This window comes from Thamnophis sirtalis, unplaced genomic scaffold (assembly GCF_051295495.1).
Source record: "Thamnophis sirtalis isolate CommonGarterSnake01/CBP01778 unplaced genomic scaffold, rThaSir2_p1.2 scaffold_6, whole genome shotgun sequence".
Classification (NCBI taxonomy): Eukaryota; Metazoa; Chordata; class Lepidosauria; order Squamata; family Natricidae; genus Thamnophis; species Thamnophis sirtalis.
In genome coordinates, this window is record NW_028261386.1 from 46,827,351 (window position 1) to 46,853,426 (window position 26,076).

Consider the following 26,076-nt stretch of genomic DNA (forward strand, 5'->3'; position numbering starts at 1 on the left):
TCAGGTCGATGGGCGCTTCGCCTTAGCTGTTACAATGTAGTAAGGGTTAACCAGAGAGGCAGTTTCTGTAAGCACGTCAATAAAAATTAGGCTAGAAACAACACTAGAATGTTTCCTTCCTCCCTTCCTTACAGGATTAGCCCTGTAAAGTGGAAAAAAACAAAAGGAGATTTCTTCCAACAATCAGTTCTCTGAACTACTTAGAAAGTTACCAACCCGTTCTCCTGAATACGTGCAAACTAGCTGAATCCCACCACTGGTGCAGAGGCTCTGGGAGGATAAAAACGGGCCTACTGGAAGTATTGGAAGTCCAAAAACGGGCCTGTTTCCGGCCTCTGGAGAACCTCCAGAGCCCAGGGAAGGCCATTTTTGCCCTCCAGGAGGGTCAAGAAAGCCTCTGGAGCCTGGGGAGGGGGAAAATGCTCTCCCGCTGCCATGGTACAGGAAGCCTTCTAGGCTACGCCCACCCAACAACCGGGGAGAGAACCGGTTGCTAAAAATTTTCAATCCCACCCCTGCTGCAAGGCACTTCTTGGTGAAACCGTCTAAATGACAGTGAATTGGAACTCTACATAGATGAATTTTTCCACAGACACTTTATTGTCACAGACACTTTATTCAATTCTTCTGAGAGAGGATCTGTTATACCAGTTATATGAATATGCCATAAAACTGATGACATCTAAAAGAGTTTTTGGTTCACCAAGGAGAAGACTGGTTGAATAACCTGTTGTGTAGGCTATATCCCTAATTACAGTATCTCTTCTACACAGTGATACTTATACAAAACTCTATTCTCTAAAATTCATTGTATTTCATAATAATACCGGATTATACACTATATTAATGCCTCTACTACCTTTTTACGACCATGTAATCCCTTTTACCAGAGTGGAATTGGGGCAACTGAATAGAGCTCAGTGTTTACTGGCTGGATGCCCTTCCTGATGCCTACATGGAATTCACAGCAGACATTTTTCTCTTTGTGCCCTAGGAAAGAAACATCTGTCGCTATCTAGGATTGAACACTCAACCCTTCAAGTGGGAGGCAAGCATTTTCACCACTATGTCACCCTGATGCTCTATATTAATTTTAATGCTAATTAATAATTAAATAAAATTGACATTAATGTTACTATTTTGCATAATATGTGCATAATATAGAATTCTGTATAACACATCAGAAACTTGATTTAGCTGAGCAGCTATAAAAATTGAATACATAAATTAATATTGTTGAAAGCAAAACACATAAGAATTGAGTGTAATCAATTTTTCTTATAACCAAAGGTTTGCATAATACAGATTCTATCATTTTGCCCCAAATTCGTGTGCTACAACAGGAACAAAATTTAATTTATTAAATGAAGGGTGGGAAGGAAGAGAAAAACTACTCCCGTGGCTTGTTCTATACGTTTAAGTCTTGCAAATTCATCATAAGAACATTTATTGGTATAATATATCTACTTTTTATACTTTTGAATTTTTAAAATGGGTTACAATTTTCTATTTTACACAATAGAAAGTAAGAAGACCCATGAGATCTTACTTGGGGGTTTTTCATTGGTTTTGTTTGTTTTTATATAATACAAAAATATAGTTTCCTTTTTTTTTCCTGTTTTCTATTTTTCTCTAACTTTTTTCTTTTCTTGCACTTTTTTCTTTTTCTTTTTCTGTAACCTTTCTTATTGTCTCTTAGTTTGTGTTAACAAATATCTAGAAAAATATCTGATAATTAAACTGGACTTAAATTACTTTATATATCTGTCTGTCTGTCTGTCTGTCTGTCTGCAAAGTGCATTGTCAGAGCTTTAGTGCACTGTTTGAGAAGTTAATTTGAAAACGTTTTCATCTTTTTCATATAGAAAACTTCAAGAGTAATCAAATTAAAATTTTACAAATCAAACGACACATAACCTTCTTTGATCAATGAATGGTTCATTCTGCCTACTGCCTACTTTTGTGGGCTATCTTGGAATTGTTTAAAGAATTTTTAAATTTGAGACTAAAGGATAGTATACTTCATATCAATAAAATATTAGCAAATTTAGTACATGATGTTAATAAAGATTATTTGAAACTTATGTGTCACCATATAGAGACCTCCTAGTGGTCAGTAGCTATTATATCTGTACCACTAAAGGTTTGTCAGCAATTTATAGAAAGTTCTATAGAACAATAATATAACTATGAAATATGATTTTATTTAGCTTTTGTAGAATTGAACAAACATGCAACATTTTTCAAATATGTTTCAAGTAATTAGTGCTTAATTTAAATTGATTTCAAGTAAAATGAAAGTAAGTCTGGAATTTTTGAAAGATTACAAAAAGATATAATCAGCAATAACTTTTATAGGAAACCTTCTCATACCTATCGTTCACTTTTGGCAAGAACCACGGGCAGTGAATAAAATGAGTGAAATGGAATTATATACATGGAAAGGTCTACAATTTTCTGTTCTTGGGAAAGATTGATGGAGAGGCATATTCTTTGATTTTTAAAAAAAAACTCTTCTAACCTATTTTACAGTTTAAATCACTTTTTAAATGTAATTCTTCAAAAATCTTGAAAATGGCACAGCTTGAAGTTCACTAGAAGAATTTGAGAGGGTTCTCAAGTTGCAAAAATATTCAGGAATCATAGGTTAGCCATCAATTCTCATAGCATATGGATGAAAATGCTGATATGGACATAATTAAGTATCAGTAGCAATCTCATATTAGCACTAAACTCACTTAAAAGACAATCAAAGCTTTTTTAGAAATGCATTCTTGGACAAAATACCCAAAGCATTTCAGGAATGTTTTGAGCATTTTGATATGATTAATAATATTTCTAAGATATTTTTATATACTTTAATTCATTTTTATCACTAATAAAATGCAAAAGATTTGAGTCAAGATCCTAGCCACTGAATTTATATATGTATTAGAACTGCCTTTTTTATATATTTCTATTCCATTCAGGGGATAGAAGCTATTGAACACTGACCATGAACTTTAGCTTGACAAATGTAGGATAGATTATTTACCTTTCAACTCTAGGAGAGACAAAACCTACAGGAGAAAGGACATATGTATCCTATTGTGCACAATGGCCTGTGGAGATAAGATACAGGCTAATAATTCCACTTCTTGTTTTCAATAAAGAAATGCAGCCAATGTGCCCCATTCTATGCTCGGTACCATAAGAAATTGCTTTAACATAACTGAAATCAAACAAACATGCCTTAGAAATGTCTTGTTCTGAACAGGGAAATTGTAGAAGAACATTGACATAAAATTATAAAACAATGGAAACCTATAGGAAATAGGTGGCAATGTTATTTTAAACCTAGCTGACCAATATTTTTGACATCTTTCTTCTTTTAAGGTTCTCCAAAGTGATGTTTCTTCAGTGCCAATTATTCTAAAGAAATGAATTTTGACATTTTATTGAATTATTTTAAAAGTCATTTTGATGCATATTATTATCCACAATAAAATCATCTTTGATATTTTCTTGTTAAGATTGGTGGGCATGATATGGAAGACAATTCAGTGAATGATTAGACAGACAAATTATGGACTCCAGTGTGTTTAAATCAGTGCTTTGAATTAAGATGCAGTGGGAAGCTAAGAAATAACTTTTGTTTGAGGGCCTGAGCTTTCTATCTACTTCATCTTTGAACCCAAATAATAAATTGTGATCTGTATCTAGAATATTTTTTCTTTATTTATATTTTAGCATATTTCCCATAATGCATAAAAGTGCACTTTTATGCATTATACTGTGCAACCTAAAAGTTATACCACTATACCTTGTCCTCAGTACTGCTATTTAACATTGGAAGTCCCTATCCATTCATCCTGTCACTTTGCATTGGTATACTGGTGAATTGCCAAGGAATGTTAAGTACAGCCATGGAATCTATTAAGAGAAGGGAGGCATTTGCAGATGATGGAGACATCATCAGTGTCAGATATGCTGACACTTTAAGGTCTATCATCTGGAAACAAGATAAATCCACAAGTGAGCAATGAGGTAGACATAATCACCTATTAATAATAAACATTTACAAAAACAGATATATTCCATCCCATCAGCAACAAGAACTGATGTCAATTATGTTTTGGATTCTCCTCCCAAATGACACAAAAACAGATTGGAAGAAGAAGCAAGATAAATATTCCAGACAAATCCCACCCTTTGCATTAGAAATATTAACAGTACTGAAAGCATTATAGCATGACCCACCATTTAAATGTAATATTTGATAATCTTGAAGGATCAAGCAAAATATAATGCAGATAGTAAGAATCCATAAGAAATTGGTGAACAAATAAAATATCCTATGATTTATTGATTCAGTAAAAAATAAATGAGCCATCTCTACATCATCTCTAACTAAATAAACAGATACAATGATACCTTGGTACTTGTTAATTGATTATCAAAAATGATGCGTACAAAACAAATTATTCCCTTAACAAATAATGCAGTAAGTTGCAGGATAGCTGACACTGATAAGTGTGTGTTGAGTACAAGCAACAATGAGTACTGGGACAAAATTTTCATGTCAAAATGTGTTGAGTACCAAATTCAATGAGTTTCAAAGCAGTTGCATATCAAGGTACCACTATAACTACAATACTTTTAAAAATATAAATTCAAATAAGAGATTAAGACTGGAGAATGTATCACAAGAACAGTTTAAAATTCAGTACACCAGTACAGAATTCCCCAACCTTTTTGGGTTGGCAGCACAAAGAGGGAGGAAGGGAGAAAGAGGGGGTAGTTTTGTGGGAGAGACAGGCATGTTTGCATGCATGTGCATGGAAGCACCTATTGCTCATGTGAGTAGGGCTACGAGTGCCCACAATGTTGACACGAGTAAGGCCCTGAACATCTGCAACATTTGTGAGAAATGCTTGCATAAGTAAGGCTTGAAGTGCCCACACTGCTTGCACAAGTGGAGCCCTGAGTATCCATGCCGCTTGTGTGAGTGGGGCTGAACACACCCATCAGCTGGCCACTCACACCACTCAGTTGTGAATAGGTTTGGGATCACAGGTTGGGGACCACTGCACTAGTAGACATTTATGGTTAATTATTATTTCTAACGTTTTCTTCAAACACATTTCAGAGTGCAGTGAAGATACATTCTTACAAAGTTAGCATTTGGGATGAAATTTAATAAAAGGAAAAATAAATGCTATATAGTAGACACATTACTTTAGAAAACCAAGCAGCGACTAACAAAAAAATGTAAAATCTGAGATACATTGAAAACCTTTATTAATTAAAATAGTTAATATGTATACTATCGTGCTCTGAAAATTGCTGTATCTTTTTATACAATTTTGTAGTATCAACAATTCTGTAGTATCAAAACTGCAGTCAGCTACATTAAGCACTTCCACTTACTAGTAGTCAAATTCCTTACCCAAGAATCTCCTCTCTGTTATTTTATTCCCTACTGCCCATCAATATTCTGTTCTTTTCTGTCCTCACCAATGTGGCACATAAAATGTAAGATCTGCCAAACATTATTGTCACAGACTCCACTTCTGAGGTAATAATATCTATTCAGCTCCAGATTACTGCATTTATTAAGCTTTGCAACTTACAGTATATGAGTATCTTGTAAAAGCTCTTTCTTTCTGTAGTAGTTGATTTATTTCTGATTCTGAAGAGTTATGAGGCAAATCTCCCTAATTACCAAACATAAATCATTGATGTCAAGCTAATGTTAATTTTACTATCATGCTTAAACCAGCATGCACTGTAAATGTGCATAGATAAAATTATATTTCAAGGGTTGAAAAATATCTGATTTTGGTAGGACTCTCTTCATTCTAGACATTAAAAGCTTAAGGCACCAATCCAGACTTATGTTTAGTGGCATTTACCTATGAGTAAACATGCTTCTCCCTGGGATAGCCCATTGGTAATGACAATGTTTAATTAAGTTTCTTTTGAATGGCTTATCACTTTTGCTCAATTAAGATATATAAATGGGAAAATCACATACTGCAAAGCCAAGGTTAGCCTCTTGCATCAAAAATGTTTCTGAGACCCTCACAGATCATGTAGGAATTCTTATAAAACACAAATGGAGAGTTAATACAGGAAATTAATAGCATGTCTATTTGAGTTCCAGGCTTGTAGTGCTGGGGGATTTCAACCTGCCGTCGCTCGGTGAACGCTCTGATGGAGCGCAGGAGTTCATGGCTTCCATGACAGTCATGGATTTGACCCAAGTAATTCAGGGTCCGACTCATTCAGCGGGGCACACGCTCGACCTTGTATTTCTCTCGGAGCAGTGGAGATGTGATCTAGATTTGAAGGGCATCAAGATCTTGCCCTTGTCATGGTCAGATCACTTCCTACTGAGGCTTGACTTTCGGAAACCAATCCCCCACTGTAGGGAGGGGGAACTGATTAGGTGGTTCCGCCCCAGGGACCTGATGGACCCTATAGGATTTCAGACGGCACTTGGTGAGATACCTGACTCTCTGGCCCACAGTCTGGCGGAGTCCTTGGTTGCTGCTTGGAATATAGCGGCGGCGGACGCTCTAAACCGGATTGAGCCTTTATGGCCTCTTCGCGGCAGTGGATCCAGGAGGGCTCCTTGGTTCACCAAGGAACTCCGGGAGATGAAGCGCCAAAAGAGATGCCTAGAGCGACACTGGAGGGCTAGTAACTCCGAATCCGACCGAAAACAATTAAGAGCCTTTATTAGGACTTATCTAGTGGTGATACGGGCAGCAAAATGTGTGCATTTTTCCGCTCTTATTGCATCCACAGAATCTCACCCAGCCAGCCTGTTTAGGATAGCCCTCTCCCTCTTGAAAGGGAGGGATGCGGACGAACCCTTACAGGGTAGAGCTGAGGAATTTGTTCAGTTTCTGTCGGATAAAATTGCTCGGATCTGGACGGACCTGGACTCCACTTGGATGGTACCAGCCGAGGCGCCGGGGGAAGGTCCTGATCAGATTTTATGGAGCGAGTTTCAACTTGTCGCTCCTGAGGAAGTGGAGAAGGCCATGGGAGCGGTGAGTGCCTCCACCTGTTTACTGGACCCATCTCCCTCCTGGCTGCTCTCGACTAGCAGGGAGGTGACACGTGGCTGGCTCCAGAGGATTGTTAACACCTCTCTTCTGGAGGGATCCTTCCCGCATTCTCTAAAGGATGCGGTGGTGAAACCCCTCCTTAAGAAACCTTCCCTGGATCCAGCCATTTTGTACAACTATCGCCCAGTCTCCAACCTCCCCTTCGTGGGGAAGGTTGTCGAGAAGGTGGTGGCCTTTCAACTCCTACGGACTTTGGATGAAACAGATTATCTGGATCCCTTTCAGTTGGGTTTCAGGCCTGGTTACGGCACCGAAACTGCTTTGGTCACGCTGATCGATGATCTCTGGTGGGCCAGGGATAGAGGACATTCCTCTATCCTAGTGCTTCTTGACCTCTCAGCGGCCTTTGATACCATTGACCATGGTATCCTTCTGTGACGGTTATGCGAGGTGGGAGTGGGAGGCACTGTCTTAAAGTGGTTCTCCTCCTACCTCTCGGACAGGTCGCAGTCGGTGTTGGTTGGGGGACAGAGATCGACCCCTAGGTCCCTCAAATATGGGGTGCCACAGGGCTCGGTCCTGTCCCCCCTCCTATTTAACATCTACATGAAGCCTCTAGGTGAGATCATACGCCGGCACGGGATTAAATATCATCAATATGTGGATGATACTCAATTGTATCTGTCCGCCCTGTGCCAACTCAGCGAAGCAGTTGAAGTGATGTGCCAGTGCCTGGAGGCTGTCAGGGTCTGGATGGGAGAGAACAAGCTTGCACTCAATCCAGACAAGACCGAGTGGCTATTGATGTTACCTCCCAAAGAGGGTCCAGACATTCCACCTCTTAGCCTGGGGGGTGAAGTTATATACCCCTCGGAGAGGGCCCGCAATTTGGGTGTCCTCCTAGATCCACAGCTGACGTTAGAACACCATTTTTCGGCTGTGACCAGGGGGGCCTCTGCCCAGGTTCGCCTGGTGCACCAGTTGCGGCCCTATCTGGACCGGGAGGCACTTCGAATAGTCACTCACGCCCTCGTCACCTCAAGACTGGATTACTGGAACGCACTCTACATGGGGCTGCCCCTGAAGTTCGAAGACTGCAGTTGGTCCAGAATGCAGCCGCGCGAGCGATAATGGGTATACCTAGATACACCCATGTTACACCTATCCTCCGTGAGCTGCAGTGGCTCCCCATTGGTCTTCAGACCCGCTTCAAGGTGCTAGTCATTACTTTTAAAACCCTACATGGTATTGGACCTGGCTACCTGAGAGACCGCCTCCTGCCATTCACCTCCCAATGACCAATAAGATCGCACAGGTTGGGCCTCCTCCGGGTGCCGTCGACCGGACAATGCCGGCTGGTGGCTCTCTGAGGGAGGGCCTTCTCTGTAGCTGCACCGGCCTTGTGGAACGAGCTACCTGCAGAGATCCAGACCCTTACCACTCTCCCGGCCTTCCGTAAAGTGACCAAGACCTGGCTGTTCCGGCAGGCCTGGGGCTGTTGATTAATATCCAGCCCCACTTGATTGAATGGATGATATCTTATTTTTTAAATAATTGTATTTTTAATATTTTTAATATTTTTATGTTTTTACTTTTGTTGTGAGCCGTCCAGAGTCCCTAGGGAGTGGGAGGCATACAAATTTTATTAAAGTTGCAAAGTTGCAATAAAAAAAGAAGAACTGGGAAGATAGGAAATATCCTGAAAAAGGACAGGGTGGATATTGTGTGAATGGAGAGCAGCCTTATTGACTTGCCTTCTGAAAGATGGGTGATTTTGGACAGAACATGCCATCATAATCACAGGTTTTTTTAAAAAGGCAAGCCCACTTCTTCAGGTCATTTTTTAAGAAATATGCCTATTGGCTCAGGAAGATTGTCCACCCATATGATAGCCATTATCATCTATACTACTCATACTTCAGTTAAAGGGACCATACTTGAACAATGCCAAGCAATTGGCTAGGTAGGGAGATTAAAAATATCACTGATGAAAGTAATGGCAAACCATGCACGCATTATTGCCAATATACGTCTATGTATACAGTCACTAAGGGACATAGTGGCTCAGTGGTTAAGAAACTGAGCTCATAGATCAGAAAAGTCGGCAGTTTGGCGGTTCAAATCCCTAGCGCTGTGTAATGGAGTGAGCTCCCGTTACTTGTCCCAGCTTCTGCCAATTTAGCAGTTTGAAAGCATGTAAAAAAATGCAAGTAGAAAAATAGGAACCACCTTTAGTGGGAAGGTAACAGCGTTCCATGCGCCTTCAATGTTTAGTCATGCCAGCCACATGATCACAGAGACGTCTTCGGACAGTGCTGGCTCTTCGGCTTTGAAAGGGAGATGAGCACCACCCCCTAGAGTCAGAAATGACTAGCACAAATGTGTGAGGGGAACCTTTACCTTTATACAGTCACTGGGAATCAAGTTCAGCTCAAAGATATTGCTCCTTTTATTCTGAGTCAACTCTTCCCTCTCAAAATGGAAAAGTTAGATGTGAAAGGCAATAAGGATAGGACTACTGCATACCTTGCACTGGACCATTTCAAAAGCTGTAGTACAAAACATTTGGTGCACAACTAATAGGGGAATGTATTCTAGCACTCAAGCAATAGTGACTGATTAAGCTTATGAAAAGCATCAAATCACCAGGGAAACAAAATCTTTACTAAATTGTTCTTTCATCTCTTATATGTAGGAGGAAACTCTTTTTTAAATTGATGCCTACATCAGCTTGAGGTAAAGGAAGCTTGCTTTTGACACCAGAGTTATATTTTTCCCCTCACATATACATTCTATGATTTTCTGAAATTCACAGAGTTAAACAGCTGAGATATGTTTAAGTAAACAGGTCTTTTGAAATACATGTACAAATCCTGAGAGGACCAAAAATTGACATACTATTTCTGAATGCTTAAACTGAATCCAACGTTGTGTCACACATTGATTGATTAATCTAGTACTTACTGAAACTGTTAGTGCAGTAACATCCTGAGTGTTAATTGTTGGGTCATTCTGTCTCTCTTGATAGACAATGTGATACTGAGAAATAGCACCATTAGGAGAAGTTGGGCTGGTCCAATTTAGGAACAGAGAATGAGCGCTGATCGCTTGTGCTGAGGGAGCTTTCAAGCCTGTTGGTGGAGCTTCTAGGGTCTGTGTTGGAGACCATGAACTATTCACAGAACCTTTGGAATTCTGAGCCTTGACACGGTATTCATACTCAGTAAATGGCAGAAGAGCATCTGTAGCATCAATAAATTCTAAAGTGCCTTCAGACCAGATGAACACAAGCCTTTCCTCTTGAGTCCCCACAGGACGTCTGAAAACAGACCAAAAAGATTTGATGGTTATTGGCAAGTTCAAATATGATAACGGGATCCTGAAGTACACATTTCCAAACTACCACAATCTAGTATAGTTTCTCTGATAAATGTTAATGCTGATCTACAAGATTGACTAAGTGCTCCTTATGTCCAAAACATTGACCTTTTCCTGAATTCTCCTTTTCATAGAAAAGAAAAGAAATAAGTGATCATTGCAAGCTCCTTTTAAGAGTAACATGGAAAAATGTTTGAAATGTTACCAGAAGAATTATGTATTAATTATTTTGGTATTTTATTCATGAATGTCATTTAGGTGAGAGTTTAATATATAGGAGGCAAGTATACAATGTGCACATTGAGATGCACACATTAATAATCTGTTTTAGGGGTTTTCTAATTAAGAATAAAAATGCTGAATTACTGTGCACACAAAGTCATTAAATAGAATTAAGACAAGAATCTCAAAGTTTATCTGATCTAGTGTAAAAGTGAGTAATGATTTGAGTTCTACAATCTTGGACTTTTGAAAGTATTTTCATTAAATTCAGTTCATTTACATGATGAGGACTAGAATAACGATTTAAAAAATGTAAGGTAAATTAAAAAAAACCTCATGTTTTTTCTGCTTGCCACTGAGAGCTGATTCCATGTATATGTGTATTTAGCATACATTTTAGTGCAAGGTCTTATCATTTTGATTATAAAAATCAGTCATTGAAGAAAAGTGAAAAAAATTATTTTAAGTACCACAAGCCGCTTTTTAATGCTAAGTAGTTCTGCTTGCACTGAACAGCATTTCACTTTAAAAAAATAGCTGTTTGCTGAATTTATAAATTAATGTTTAGCAATATTTAGCCAAGGTGGCGCAGTGGTTAAAAGCAGCACTGCAGGCTACTGCTAGATCAGCAGGTCAGCGGTTCAAATCTCACCGGCTCAGGGTTGACTCAGCCTTCCATCCTTCCGAGGTGGGTAAAATGAGGACCCAGATTGTTGTTGGGGGCAATATGCTGACTCTCTGTAAACCGCTTAGAGAGGCCTGAAAGGCCTATGAAGCGGTATATAAGTCTACTGCTATTGCTATAATATGGGGAATCTGTAAGAAACAGCTTCCCCAAACTGAAATATCAAAAATGTCACCAACTGTGAGCTTTTCCACAAGCAAAAGCTGAACAATGTAGCCTGGTTAAAGTGTTTAGATCTTATTACTGCTGAATATTTAATGAAAGAAACTTATGCTTAGGCAAATAGTTCCATCTGTAGTGCTAAAAAGACAGCATATCTTGTATGAATAAACTGTGAACAGAAGTGTTTGAGCAATCGCTAATCATTTCAAAAGGCTGAGTATTTAGAATTCAACTGCTCATTTAAGTGGAAGTTTTTCTCCCAATACAGCAAGCAATAAAAGGAGAAAGATGCCATTTTAAAGAAATGTCAGTTGCCTCTGCTTCTGCTTCTGCTTCTACGCTTTGCTTGCCTTGCCACTTACTCCTAAGATATGTAGCCGGATTTCCAATTTTTACTATGGTAAACCTGCACCGGCAGTAACATAGCCAGTATATTTGAAGTGTTTATTCCAAAAATAGAAGAGCTGTTTTTTGTTTTTTTTTAAATTAAAATGGAAGATGTCATTCTTTGAGTCAGTGTGTGAAGTTTAATTTTGTGGTTTTTGCATAGCTATGGATATAGCTTTTTTTCATGTGACAATTGCGTGCTCATTATAGAAGTCTCTCCCTTGGCCTCTGCACATTCAGTCTTAGGTCGGAAAAGAAGCTTGGTGAGTGTAATTGGCAAACTCCATGCATGTAATGAAATGTAGTGAGGAGGTGGATCCCCATGGGGCAGGGGATGCATACCAGAGGAGCCCCTCCCTGATATTTCAGTGGGGTAGATTTATACAATTGGGTATCATCAGCATATTGATTATACCTCCTCCCATGGCAGTGGATATGCTTACCCATGGTCACATGTAAATGGTAAATAGGAGAGGAGAATGCACTTTTATATTCACTCACTTTACAAATGCTGTAACTTTAATTAAAATGGTAAGTGTGATAGAAATGGCTGACACTAATATATGGAGACATCCTGAAGTGCAGACAGAAAGTGGTTCTAATAATCAGAAATCTCTCGTAGTCTTTGCATTATTCTTTACAGTCTGGCGAAACTCTTGAACTCCATTCCCATCTTTTAACCATTCAGTGCCTGACTATTTCTCCCCTCTATAGAACAACTAAATATTGCTAAAGAGAAAAAACTTCTTCTAACCACTTTGAATATAAACTATCCTTCTAGCCACTGTTCAATATAGAATCAAGTCATCCTAATGATAACATGCTTTTAAATGTTATCATTACATTGACTTTATTTTGTATTTATTCTGTAATAAAGTCTCTGTGTATAAGCTTGCTTTACATAAGGAAATACATAGCACTCACATAAATACACACAGATATACACAGGTTTATGGTTCAGAAATAAATGGATAATAAATATTGCCATGGTTTTATTCCAATTAAGACTCTAGGCTTTTGGGGAAAAAAGATTTGTGATGGGGAAGGAGAGAGAGATATCACGAAGGTTAGCATAGAAGAAGCTGAAACCCTTGCAAATTTAGATCCTTCAGTTTTAATGAAAAACTGCCTACTCACTTGCTGGTTAAATAAATTTAGTTTAATGTATAAATGACAATAAGGCAGGGGAGCAAAAAATGAAACAGAAATTACATGCAAAACATCATCTAAAAATATTGAAGGATTTTTGTTGTAGCAGTCTAAGGCTGTATATGAACACTGCATGAAAAAAAGTGCTGTGCTTACATTCCATTTCTGTCCTTACATATTTCTGATTTTTTTTCATAGCTATCTGAGAAAGATGTGATATTGTTGTTGTCTAAGCACATTTAAACTTCAGCTGAAATAACTGCCAAGTGATTCATGCCTATGTAGGTGAATATAACGATTGTATCTGGAGCCCCAGTGCGCCATTTTCATTTCACTTTAAATAAAAAACAAAATGTATCTATGTCAGTCAGTGCCCTTCTGCTGTACTCCGAGGTATCAAACAGGCTACAATTATGATTGTGAAGTGATTGTGTCACATTGGAGGAAGGTTTATTGCTTTCGAGTCTGCTAGGCAGTAACACATTCTGTTTCATATTACTCTTTATATCATTGTTTGGCTGTGACTAGAATAATCAAATGCCATCAAATGCTGTCAAATTCAATTTACAATATTTTCCACTTTATGCATTATATTTCCTGCTTTCCCTTTCCCTGGCTGCTATGGAATTGCTACTATAATCATCCGTGTTGTTTACAAAATGAGCAGAATGAAAATAATATTTTGAACTATGAAAGATACTTTATTTCTTTTTATTCAAAATTGGGGCTTAATCTATTTGGTCATACAATTAGCATAGAAAAGGGAAATTATTCCAAATTGAGCAGCATTTTAGAAACTACTAGCAAGTTGGTTAAAAAAAACATACTAACAGCAACTGCTTTTTTAGAATCAATTGCTCCTTGACAAATAGTACAGAGCCAGCCAAATCAAGTTTGACCAAGTTCCTTTGTCACTATGAAGATCTCGCAACTTCAAACATCAGCCTGAATCCTGTCTTCCTTGCTAAGCCATTGGCATTGGCATTTATCACCTAGCCTAATGAGCAATTTTTCTTATTCTGTCATTCCTTCCTTCAACTCCATGGGTCCATCATGTTTCCATAGGAATGATGGTTTTCAGGCTAATGCCTAGTTCTTCCTACGGTGTTTATTTTCTTCAAACTGCTTTTCACCCCTTCTCTCCCTTCCCTCTTAGCTTGCCATCTATCTACATTCATTGCGTTGGATTCTACAGAGTCTTTTTCCAAACAAATTCCCCAACATACCAGCTTTTCTTCTTTGAACAATTGAAAATTCTTATCAATTACATTTTCTTAATCAATGAAAACAGAAGGCTTACTGCCACAACCCCTACACTGTTTATCATAGAGGTCTGGGACAAGCAAGCCATGTGTGCAAGTTTAAAATATTGTAGAAACATCTACACAATACTAGTGACTTTTTCTTCCAATTGGAGTTTGTTGAACTTGGTGGATAAAACACCAAAGTATATTTGATCATAATGAATGCTGACAAAAGAATTACGTTGCACAAGAAAGCCAGAAGAATTTTAATGCTTATGCAGATTCTGCATCCAGCGTGATGAATATTTGAAAAAGCTGTTTGATCCATCTGCATTCAGAAGGTTCATTGATTTGGTTTAAATGTTCTTTTCACTACGCTGAAAATGCAATTCATAGTCAAGGCTCAAAACAGAAATAATGTTAAAATACTCTTTTCATAACAGCCACAATGATATATAATCTTTCTTTCATAATCACTGTGCCTTTCTGGGGCACCTTGGGCATTTATTTGGGTGTTTTGCCTATTGCTTAGGCCTATTTGGCTCAGTGGCTAGGATGCTTAGCTTGTTGATCAGAAAGGTTGGCAGTTTGGTGGTTCGAATCCCTAGCACCGTGTAACGGAGAGATCTATGGTTACTTGTCCCAGCTTCTGCCAACCTAGCAGTTCAAAAGCATGTAAAAATGCAAGTAGAACACCTTTGGTGGGAAGGTAACAGCGTTCCATGCACCTTTGGCATTTAGTCATGCTGGCCACATGACCACGGAAATGTCTTCGGACAGCCGCTGGCTCTTCGGCTTTGAAACGGAGATGAGAACCGCCCCTAGAGTCAGGAATGACTAGCACATATATATGAGGGGAACCTTTACATTTTACCTAGGCCTACCCATCTTGAAAAAATCCCTCACCTTCACAGAAAGCTTCCACTACAAAGTGAGGGCTATAATATTTAATATTTAAAAATATAAAACTTCAAGAAATACCTGTAAATAAAGTAGTTTCTAATTATCCCATTGGGTTTTTTAGGAGGTATCCATTTCACATCTATATATGTTGGTCCAATGGCTGAAATGACAGGAGGACTCAAATCTTCAGGAAAGGCTTCAGCAGTGGTTGCATATACTTGTTCACCAACTCCACAGTCATCTAGAAGAATACAAACCAGACCTTAGGAATCATATTGTCTTTCAAGCATGCAAAGTAGTCTTCTAAATGTCAGAGTCAAGAACTAATATCTCTTAATGAAAATATGTCTCTTTCAAATCATTGTAACCATTGTAATAAAAAATTAAATATATGGGTTCTTGAGGCTTCTAGTAGAAAGTCCAGACACAATTATTTTATTTATCTATTAAATTTCTACATTACCTGGCTCATCTCTGGGCAGTTAACACCATTCATCAGAGAGTTCAGTAAATAAGAAAGGAAAGTATACCATTCATAGCATCTTCCAAATCAAGTTCAGCCCCTGGTGTCTTCACAGACAGATCCATGCAGCTTGTTGTGATTGTTTTCTGAGAGGTTTTCTTTATTTGCCAGTCTAGCCTAGAGCTCTGGTATTCTGGATAATTTTTCATCCCAATATTGTTCAGACTCAGTTTGAGAAACTATTTGTGTTCAGTAAGTCATATATAGTTTTTCACTGTACTGACAACATCTGCTCTAGTCTTTTTACACACACACACACACACACAGACAGACAGACAGACAGACACACACACACACAAACGTAAATGAAATAAAATGTTCTTCAAGCTGAATTTAATTGGTTATGCCCATGCAGTTTTCTTGGCGACAGTATGGAAAACTTCCTTCTGGGACTATTTTTATTTCCTACTTTTGTTTAAAGTTTTGGAGAGTTCCTGAACATCTACCAATCAAATACCAACTTTCTGAGACAAGACAATATTGCCTAAAAGCTGCCATTTTTTCTTGAAAATGTTTCTTTAGAAATGGCAGTTGCAAGGACAGACAAATGAACACATGAGTTCCCATTTGCTTTCTTAGTTTCTGCCCTATATGGTCTGTTAATCCAGTTCTTCATAAAGTCCATTCAAACTTATAAAATAAATTCATACAAAGTTCATTCATAACACAGATAGATAAGTAAGATAGTAAGCTGACACAAAACCACCATTTTCCTTTAACAAAGGGAAAGCAAAAATAAGAAGCAATACTCGTTCCTGCTTGCTTACTGGTTTGCTTTGTGAAACTCAGCCAATTGAAAAATCTTGGCAAAAATTGTTTCTTTTAACATATGTCAAATTTATGTTTTCAGCTCAGGTATCAGTCCTTATTAAAGTCCTATCTGTTTGGCAATATATGATTTACAACATTCCTTCTTTTGGAATACAGACCATGCAAGATATTTTTGAAACAATTTGGTTTGGAGCAAGAGGATGATGATTTTCCAAAGGTTTAGTTAGTTTTCCAGTGGAGAAATGCCACTTGCCTCAGAAGCCCAGAGACCAAGGCTGTCTCATATTCAATATCACCTGAAGAATTCCATTATGCTGTACCCATGTTAACAAAACCCATTAGATCAGGTTTCATACATTTCTTATAATTCTAAATAAGAGGGAGTTATCCTTCTGTTTCCTATGAATAATAAAAGGGATATATAAATTACTGATGCAGCATTAATTGGGAATGGATTTTCTCTGATGTGTATTTCTAGAACAACCTTAAAAAACACCTTGTTTTATGTTTTTCATAAAAAGGGCTGACATTCTCCCAAATGTGAACTATTTAAATTTTCTACTGAAATATTCATGATACAATATGGAGATGTGTAAAATAAATGATTCAATCCTAGGTTTGCTTTTACTAGGTAAACATTTTGGAATAAGATGTTATTCTGTTATTTAAACAGAATATATTTTTGCAAAATTGCACTGTCTTCCAATAACAAGATGGAATTACTTAACATCTTACCATTCTGGCAGGCTTGAATCCTTATCTCATATTGGGTGCATGGATCAAGTCCATCCAGAACAGTGAAATTGGACTGTCCAACTGGTTTTACAAGTGAGGAGGTACTGCCAGCATCTACTAATATATTGTACTCCAAAGGTACATTGCTCTTAAATGACCCTGTGATAAAATAAATAAAATAAGTTCATAGAATGTTATTGAAATTGGAAATGGTTGGAAGAAAACTTCCTATATTTTAAAATAAAAGCAGTGATTTTGAAACTACTATAACATTGATGTTCTGATGAGTAAATGGAATGAAATGGGCAGATTTACTAAACTCAGTGGGGAAACCACATGACTTGGTTAGTTCCAGAGTTCATACATTTATGTCAGAATGAAAGGAACAGTATAAGCAAAAGTGAACTAATTTACCCTAAGTACAAATGGCAGTTTTGTTATTTGGTGTCAAAGTTACCGTGAGCGCAATGACAACCTGCCATAATGCATTTTCATGTTCACTAAAGAACAAGGATTTAGTCGGTTAATATTCCCAGCAATACTCTTTTTCATAATTTACAACAACTAGATGCTGATAGGTTATTTAACATTTATGAAGATGTAATCAGAAAACCGTGATTATCTTTATGAATTAAAAAAGTTAAATTATTCTGCTTTTTTCCTTTTATGACTTCATTGCATGGCAAGTACAACTTTTGTAACAGGACAAGTCAAACAAACAGCATCTCGATGGTGTCCCCTGCCGTTCTTCTTTGTATTTGCACAGTGAAAAATGGACAAGTCAATGGAAGGGGATCTTGAATTGTTCAATACTGCATTCGTTTTGAAACAAATACATCCTGGAAGAAAAAATGTTTAACAAAAATAGTTGCTTTTAAAGGATATGTTCAAGATTCTTGATTAGAGACATTAGTAAAATCAATGGGTAACAGAAGCTATTAATTTTGAAAGATACTTTCTCAACTAAACCTGAAATGATGGTGTTTCAGATTCAATCTTTAATTCTTTTAGAGTTTCACTAAGGGTTTTCATGCTTTGGATTAATATAAAAGAAAATGTTTGTTTCCATTAAGATTTATTATCGTATACCTATCTTGTCATAAAACCAGAATATATTACACTGCCTAATTAATTTCTTAAAGTAACTTGATTAATACTAAATATTCAAATAAAAATGTTATTTTTCTCAAACAAAACCAAACCACCATAATCAAATGAGAATTCTAGATACATTTTACATTAGCATGCACTGTGTAATTCTACTGTGTTCTGACTGCTACTAAAATTCTGTATACTCAATCTGGCAACTTCTTTGTACAAATATAGATCAACTACATAGTAGTAGATCAGGAAATATGGATAGAAAAAGAAGGCAAAATGATTGAAAAATGATTATTATTTATTTAAAAAAACAGCTGTTAACCAAGGTTAACTATTACTTGCCCACTTGCCCAGTTTCTAATTTTGATTTTAAAGCAACAGTGTTATATGCTGCAAGTACTGAAATTAGTGAAGCAGAGGAGATAGCTGAACTATTATAGAGAAGTTCAAATGGCAAATAGCTGGCAGTTCAGTTAATCTGTAACATTAAAGGATGACCTCTTAAGTCTGTTGGGTGAAATGTTGAGAAGATACTGGAAGGCCATTTCTCTGCTTCATTATAACCAAGGAAAAATCTCTTATAACAAGAAAAAGATGCAGTTTTATAAACCCTCGAAACTTATTTTAGCACTTAAAGTTTGGAGGATAAGTTCCAACAGAGTCTGAGGTTGGAAAAGTAAGGATAGCTGGTAAAGATAGAAATCAGAATGTATTATGGGTGGAAGCCTCAGGACAATTTTCTCATGGAATACTCTTAGGTATGAGAATCTATCTGTAATACTCCTAGATATGGGGAAGCTACCTGTTATGCATATAGTTTTCTAGCTGGCCAGATTGATATAATGACCATGAAGGAAACCAATATTGTAGTTAAATTTTCATATGGGATTAGCTTTTGAATCAAAAGCCAGGCCTTACAAGAAATATATATGGTGATAGTATGGAAAAATAACATAGTGTTAGCAATCTTGCCAATCACATAGAAACAGCTATAAATGCATTTTAAAACAAGTCAATGTCATTAATAGTACTATCATCATCAAGTCTACATCAGTGGTGGGATACAAATGGTACAACCCGATACGGGCGTACCGGTGCTTGCTGGGAGCACCAGGTACCGTTCAGGTACTCCGGAGGGCCCACCCGCCTGCCCACTCTCCTTACCACTATTTGAGCTGATTGGGGCTTTCATGCACGCGCACAGAGCATACAGCATCTCCGCCGAGCAGCTGGAGCATGACCAGTGGTAAGTACGCATGTGCATGCTGCGCACATGCTGAGCGCATTCACATGGTGGATGCCAGGCCCCATTGCAGCATACCAGTTGCAACGGGATCTGGAACCCACCACTGGTCTACATGCTTGTGACCCGTCCTGTGACAATAATAAACTTTTGAGATTGACTGGACTGAAAGATCACTGAGATCACTTTTGTGTCTGAAGGTAAAGTAGAACTGTGGTCTCCCCATCTCAAACACCCTAAGTGAAATAGGATCAAGCATCTTTCCATTCCTTAACTAATGAAACTACTACTTTCAGATCTTTCCAGTTTGGTAAGAGAGATATTTTGAATTATTACGGAAATTAGAGATACCACCATGGTTTAAACATCCTAAGTAAAACAAAAGGAGACTCAATGGATGTGTACTGATGGGTCCTTATGTAATCTAAATTTATTAAGAAGACGAAGAGATCAAATGCCAAAATGTTGCTTCCTTTCATAGAAGAAGGATACTGTGACCAACTAGCCTCTCATTAACATTTGATGAATAAAATGTAATTTTATTCTAGGAGACAATATCAATTAAAATAACTATCTCAGTGGGAGAATCACTGCCAATCCTTATTTTAAAACTTGATTTCAAAAGAGAGAAATACCGTATATCATTTCTATATAAAGTATTAAAAGCATAAGAGAGGAATTATCCATAGAAAAAGTAAACTCTAAAGAAAATAAGATTCAACCTGACATGAATACTTCCTGCAGGGTGTGTAATGTCATGTTATAATAGTTATGATGTAGGGAGGAACGTTGTACTACTTTCAATTGCTCCTATCACCACCTGTTTTTTCACAGTACTGCAGTTTCTCAGGTCCCAATTTTATGGGTTGCCTTTCCTTTACAATTTAGCTTTTCATGGGTAGTCTTAGATATAGCAAAGCCTCATATCTAATTGTCAGAATTCTTGTAAAAAGACTTTCTTGTGCCATCTTTTTTGACAAGTTCTCAGTTATTGATCTCTTGGTCAACACCACTGCACAAATCCTCAACCTATCAGCATTCTGTGTCTAAGAAATCTCTATAACTAGCCTCTTGTTATTGGACCTTTGTAAAAACTTTCCTGCTTTATCAAACATTATGTTTCTACTTAATATTTCAGATAATAAGCCTAATGAATCCACTTTATGATCAGCAACAAGAAGCAAGCTTAATCATTCCTTAAGGTGCATTATTGTTTGGAATTACTGTTTAAGAAGATAGATTTTGATGTATTCTTCCTTTTTTTCTGTGTTCTAATCTGGACTATAGTTCTCAACCATCTCTATCAGGTTACTCAGTAAATTATCAATATAGCAAAAAGCAGGTATATCAAAAAGCGGGTACCTAAAATACATGCAGATACATCCATGCACACAAATCATTTTGCAAAACAACAAGAAGAAACCTTTGCATTTTAATTAATGATTCACAGGTTTGTAGATGGATGACAAGTGCCCTCACCTATCACATCTGGTAGGAAATACAATATTTATCACACATTTCATCAGACAAAGAAAAGTAGCTATGCTAGAAAGGGATAAATTGACACCAAAATTGAAATTATAAACAGGTTCCTATGAGTAAATTTTTGAGTAAGTTCTTTTAACCTAAAAGAGTAATTATGAGTAATTTCTTTTTTTACAACACCTTTCAGTGTTCCAGGGAATTCATGCAAGCTTTACAAATACACATGGCTGTCAGCTGTTTCACATATCAGTTGTAGGGTTGAATTCTTGGTGTGTGAATGGACTTACTCAGCACATTAATGTCTAAGCAAGAGCTTCTTATCAGTCTTTCTCTTCACTTCCCTTAGAAAAATGCTGGTAATAGAACTGTTTTTTTAAAGTGATGGGCAAGTTTCTGTTTCAAATGTTATTAACATGTCTAAGTGTAGAAAAATCTTGGATCAAACCAAGATCCTATAGGACCCCCATCTGTGTCCTTGTCAGGCACCCCAGGAAGTGCATAAAAGAAAACAAAAGATGACAGCTGACTGTAATTATCTGTTCCCATATCCCTAGCAGCAGATATTTTACATTCACTTCCTGCATGGCAATGTGCACTAAACTGTGAGAATCTACTGTAATTTCTTATCTTTAAGTTTTAAAACATATCAATTCAAACAGATAAAAGGGAAAGGAAAGAACAGAGGGAGGTTTTTATTCTGATCCGAAAGAATTCAGCTTTCCCTTTTGACTAGGGTTACCATTTAAAAACTGTGTTAATTCAGATGTCTGGCAAATGGTACCAGAGTATTCTATATGATTGAGATCATCCAGATGTTTGCAGGACATGTCTGGTCATCTATTTTTTAATTAAAAATTCTTAGTGCAAACAACCTGATCACACAAGAAAATTCCACACTGAATCACTTTAGCTAGGTCCAGATCTGCACAGGGATTCGACTGTTAGAGTGAATATTCAAAGCTTTCAGAGAAACTGATTATCAAAACTGAGACAGTATAGGACACTTTCCAATGAAATCAGCTGTAGATTATAAGTCAAATTCATCCACTTTCTCCAGGGCTTTTAAATCCTTTTAGGCAATACGGGTGGAGGGGAGTGAGTTTAATTTAAGATTTTAATCTTTTTCATATATTATAGCATTTCTATAATGGATTTTGTGCTTCTGAAAACTAAAAGATTGACAGTTCAGGATATGATAGATCTATTAAGAATTGATTCAGTGGACATACAATATTTACTATTCCAAGCATGCATGTAAATGTTTACCTGGTAACTTTATATTTAATGTCTTTATATTATCTTTTCATCCGGTGACCTTTTTGCAAGATGTAAATATTTTAAATAATTTGGGATTAATACTGAATATTAAAATGGTTATTATGTTTTAGCTATATGTAACAATATTTTTATATCAGAAGTGAATAGACTTTTTAAAAAAAATCCTACATTATAAACAAGATAATTTATTATATATCAACATTACTTTTTAAAACAAATAACAATATTACTTATAAAAATCTCTCTTTCTCTCTCCCTCTCACCTATCTATGTTTATCATCTTGCAATGCTACTTCTTATTACAAAGAACCTAGGATTTATTTTACCTTTCTTTCTCAACTTTTGTAAGTCTGCTTAATTTGTGGTCATAATGACTGAATACACATTGCATGCAATAGAACAGGAAACAAAAAGAAGTATGGTTATCAATGACTGCTTCACCCTTTCCTGAAACCAATTTTAATAAATTGGTTAATTAAAACTAAAACAGACTAAAGCTAAAGCTACTAGTATAACTCAATGTCCATCATTAAATTAAATCCATAATATGGCATTTTTAATATTTGAACAGATTATTGCTTAATTATTTCATGAATTAGTTTATCATCTGTTACAGATCACTTAAATTATTTTGATGTCTAAAGTAGAAAAATCCAAAATGTGGTTGCCTATTGCTGTTATATGGAATTGATAACTTTTCCTAATATCTGCCATAGGATGTATCCTTGCATCAATACAGCTTCCAAGTCTGCCTCTTTATATAATGGGAACCAAGGAGAGGAAATAATAAATAACTGAAACAGATACATGTTATCTAGGAGCTTCTGAATGCTTATTACATATGCTTACCAGGAATGTCCCATGCTACGAATATGGAATCTGCATTAATTACTGTGATATTGTATGGTATGTGAATCTCCTCCGGTGTTGTTGCTGGTGTCTGGACAATATATTTTTCACTGATATTGCTACCACCCCACGTACTGGCTTCTAGCTGGTAAACGTATCTATAAATACACATGAAGTTGCAAGGGAATAGAAAGAAGAAGAAGAAACAAAGCCGAGAATATAAAGATATTTTACAATTATTTTAGCATTCATTATATTTACCATATTCCAACACAATGTAATGTTAACCATTTATGTGAATGTCACATGACTCCCTCCCTCCCCCCTCTCTCTCTAACACACACACACACACCTTAATCCATCCATTTTGTAGTTATGCATTAAGAGCAGGTGCTCGAAATAAGTGCTTATTCTTTGGCCATCATGCATATGTATAGTGGAAGGTGGAAGAGGATCAAGGAGACCTGCTTAACAGCTATTCTGCCTGAGGGAGTTTACTCACTATCTCTCAGATCAAACTATCTCACAGGGTTGTTGTAAGGGGAAAAAACTGGAGAAGGAAACATTATGTATGCTGACATTTATGCTCCTATGTGAGAGATGGGATACAAATCTTACAAGTAAATATCTAACACGCTTATTGTACTAAATTATACTTCCTATGTGTACAAGTAGGGGAAAAAAACTTCCATAATCTGTGCCACCATTTCTTCTTTCCTTTATTTCATGCACTCCTTTTTAAAATATGGTTTCTGAGACAAAAACCTATCTGCTCATGGTAGCTGTAGCTGGATTGACAAAACAACATATTTGTAAACCAAATCAACAGTAGAAGTATGGCTGAACATTTTGCATGCCTTAATTTAAAATATTACAATGTGATAGATATGATTGATTGGTAATTACAATGGGTGGAAATAAATAGCCAGCCTTGGCTAATTTAGAAACTAGGCAGGATCAGTTATGGTAAACATGTGAACAAAGAACCACTTTGACCCTAAAGGCTAGAGATTAGACTAGGAATATAAATCCTAGCAGAAATCCACTTCCATATCATGGCAATAAAAGCACACCCTGAAATGTAATTCTAGAAATTTGAGACTTGGATTAACCTAACTGTGGTTAGGTGAAAGCTATTCTGGAAGGCCCAATTGGATAATTACTAGTTACCTGTAAGACTTGTTTTCCACAATCCCCATAGGTATCTTTATGTGAAGTTCATGGGACCCTGTATTCAGTGTCATTTTGATTACAATGTTGATTTACATGAGCCGTTCATGCTGGAGTCAACAATTTAGGCTGTGCAGAGCTCCTGATTCAGAAGCTTAATGTGATTTGGAGCCCACATAGGCATGCATGGAGCTCCAACTAGAAGCTCCTAAAACAGTTCTCTTTTCCTGGGCTTGTGTGGCTGCCATCTAGAGCAGATATCAGATCCTTGGAAAGGACATGTTTCATTTAAGGTGATCCCAACAGGTGTTAAATGCTGCCCATGTGTGTTCCAAATTAAATCTTGCTCATCAAATCTACATATCTGCATAGTCCTTGGGTTAAGCCCCAACATATGTTAAAGTATGATATATCAATTTATATTATAAAAAACTGAACAACATCCTTTCTCAAATAAGTAACATTTTACCTGTTATTTGGTTGCATGGTGGAATGAGTGAAATTCAGATTTTCTCCACCACCTTTGAAAATCTCTTCTCCATCACAAAATAATCTATATTGAATGACAATTCCATTGGTTTTTTCTGGCTCATCCCAATACAATTCCACTATTTTAGAGCTTACTGTAATATGGCGAGGTTGTGACCATACCCCTACAATTACATTAGTAAAACTGTGTTTATAATAATATTTGTATATATGTAGTTTTATAAATTTTATATTAAACATATAAATTAACATATTAAAATATGTTAACACATTAAAAAAATTTAAGCTCATTTCAGATTCATCTTTAGAATTCCTAATTTTTTAATAAATTCATTTTACTTATAGTTAACCATCAACCTTAAAATTGTACTCCACCTTCTTGAGGTAATACTAAACAACAGCAAAAGTACTAAAGTACACAATATAAAAGACCTATATAGGAATACAAAATTCACTAATCATCAATCAATCAGTGTACAATAGATTATCATTCCAGGAAAAATAAAAATAAGTGTTTGATCAGTTTTTAAAACAGAATAACAGAGTTGGAAGGGACTTTGGAGGTCTTCTAGTCCAACCCCTTGCTTAGGCAGAAAACCCTACACCACTTCAGATAAATGTTTATTCAATTTCTTCTTTAAAACTTCCAGTGTTGGAGCATTCACAACTTCTGGAGGCAAGTTGTTCTACTGATTAATTATTCTAACTGTCATAAAATGTCTCCTTAGTTCTAAGTTGCTTCTCTCCTTGATTAGTTTCCACCCATTGCTTCTTGTCCCACAGGTGCTTTGGAGAATAGCTTGACTCCCTTTTCTTGTGGCAACCTCTGCGATATTGGAACACTGCTATGATGGTGACATAGTCCTTTTCATTAAACTAGACACCCAGTTCTTGCAACTGTTCTTTATATGTTTTAGCTTCCAGTCTCCTAATCATTTTTGTTGCTCTACTCTGCACACTTTCTAGAGTCTCCTCGTCTTTTTCACATTGTGGTGACCAAAATTGGACGCAGTATTCCAAGTGTGACATTAAATAACAACAAGGTAATATCTAAATGAAGTTTGCTTGGGAGAAATTTTGAAATCATGGATCACAACCGAATAACCCTTTTCCACTCTTAACATTTGCATGCCTCAGGGAAAAAAGGGCAAAATAATTCCACATTTTGAGGATCTTAGTGTATATGTCAGCATATGTATACATTCTGTAAAAAGTTACCAAAATGTAATATAGTTGCTGTAATA

General features: G+C 36.7%; 1 protein-coding gene across 1 annotated transcript in view; it reads right to left on the reverse strand.

The window, feature by feature from the left end:
* USH2A (usherin) overlaps positions 1-26,076 on the reverse strand; it is a 461,429-nt gene that overhangs the window by 55,545 nt on the left and 379,808 nt on the right. The window contains exons 53-57 of the mRNA XM_087718552.1: positions 24,813-24,996; positions 23,174-23,331; positions 17,218-17,376; positions 15,267-15,429; positions 10,023-10,377 (exon numbers count right to left, since the gene is read on the reverse strand). Coding sequence (XP_087574678.1) covers positions 10,023-10,377; positions 15,267-15,429; positions 17,218-17,376; positions 23,174-23,331; positions 24,813-24,996 — 1,019 coding nt within the window. The remainder of the gene's footprint in view (positions 1-10,022; positions 10,378-15,266; positions 15,430-17,217; positions 17,377-23,173; positions 23,332-24,812; positions 24,997-26,076) is intronic.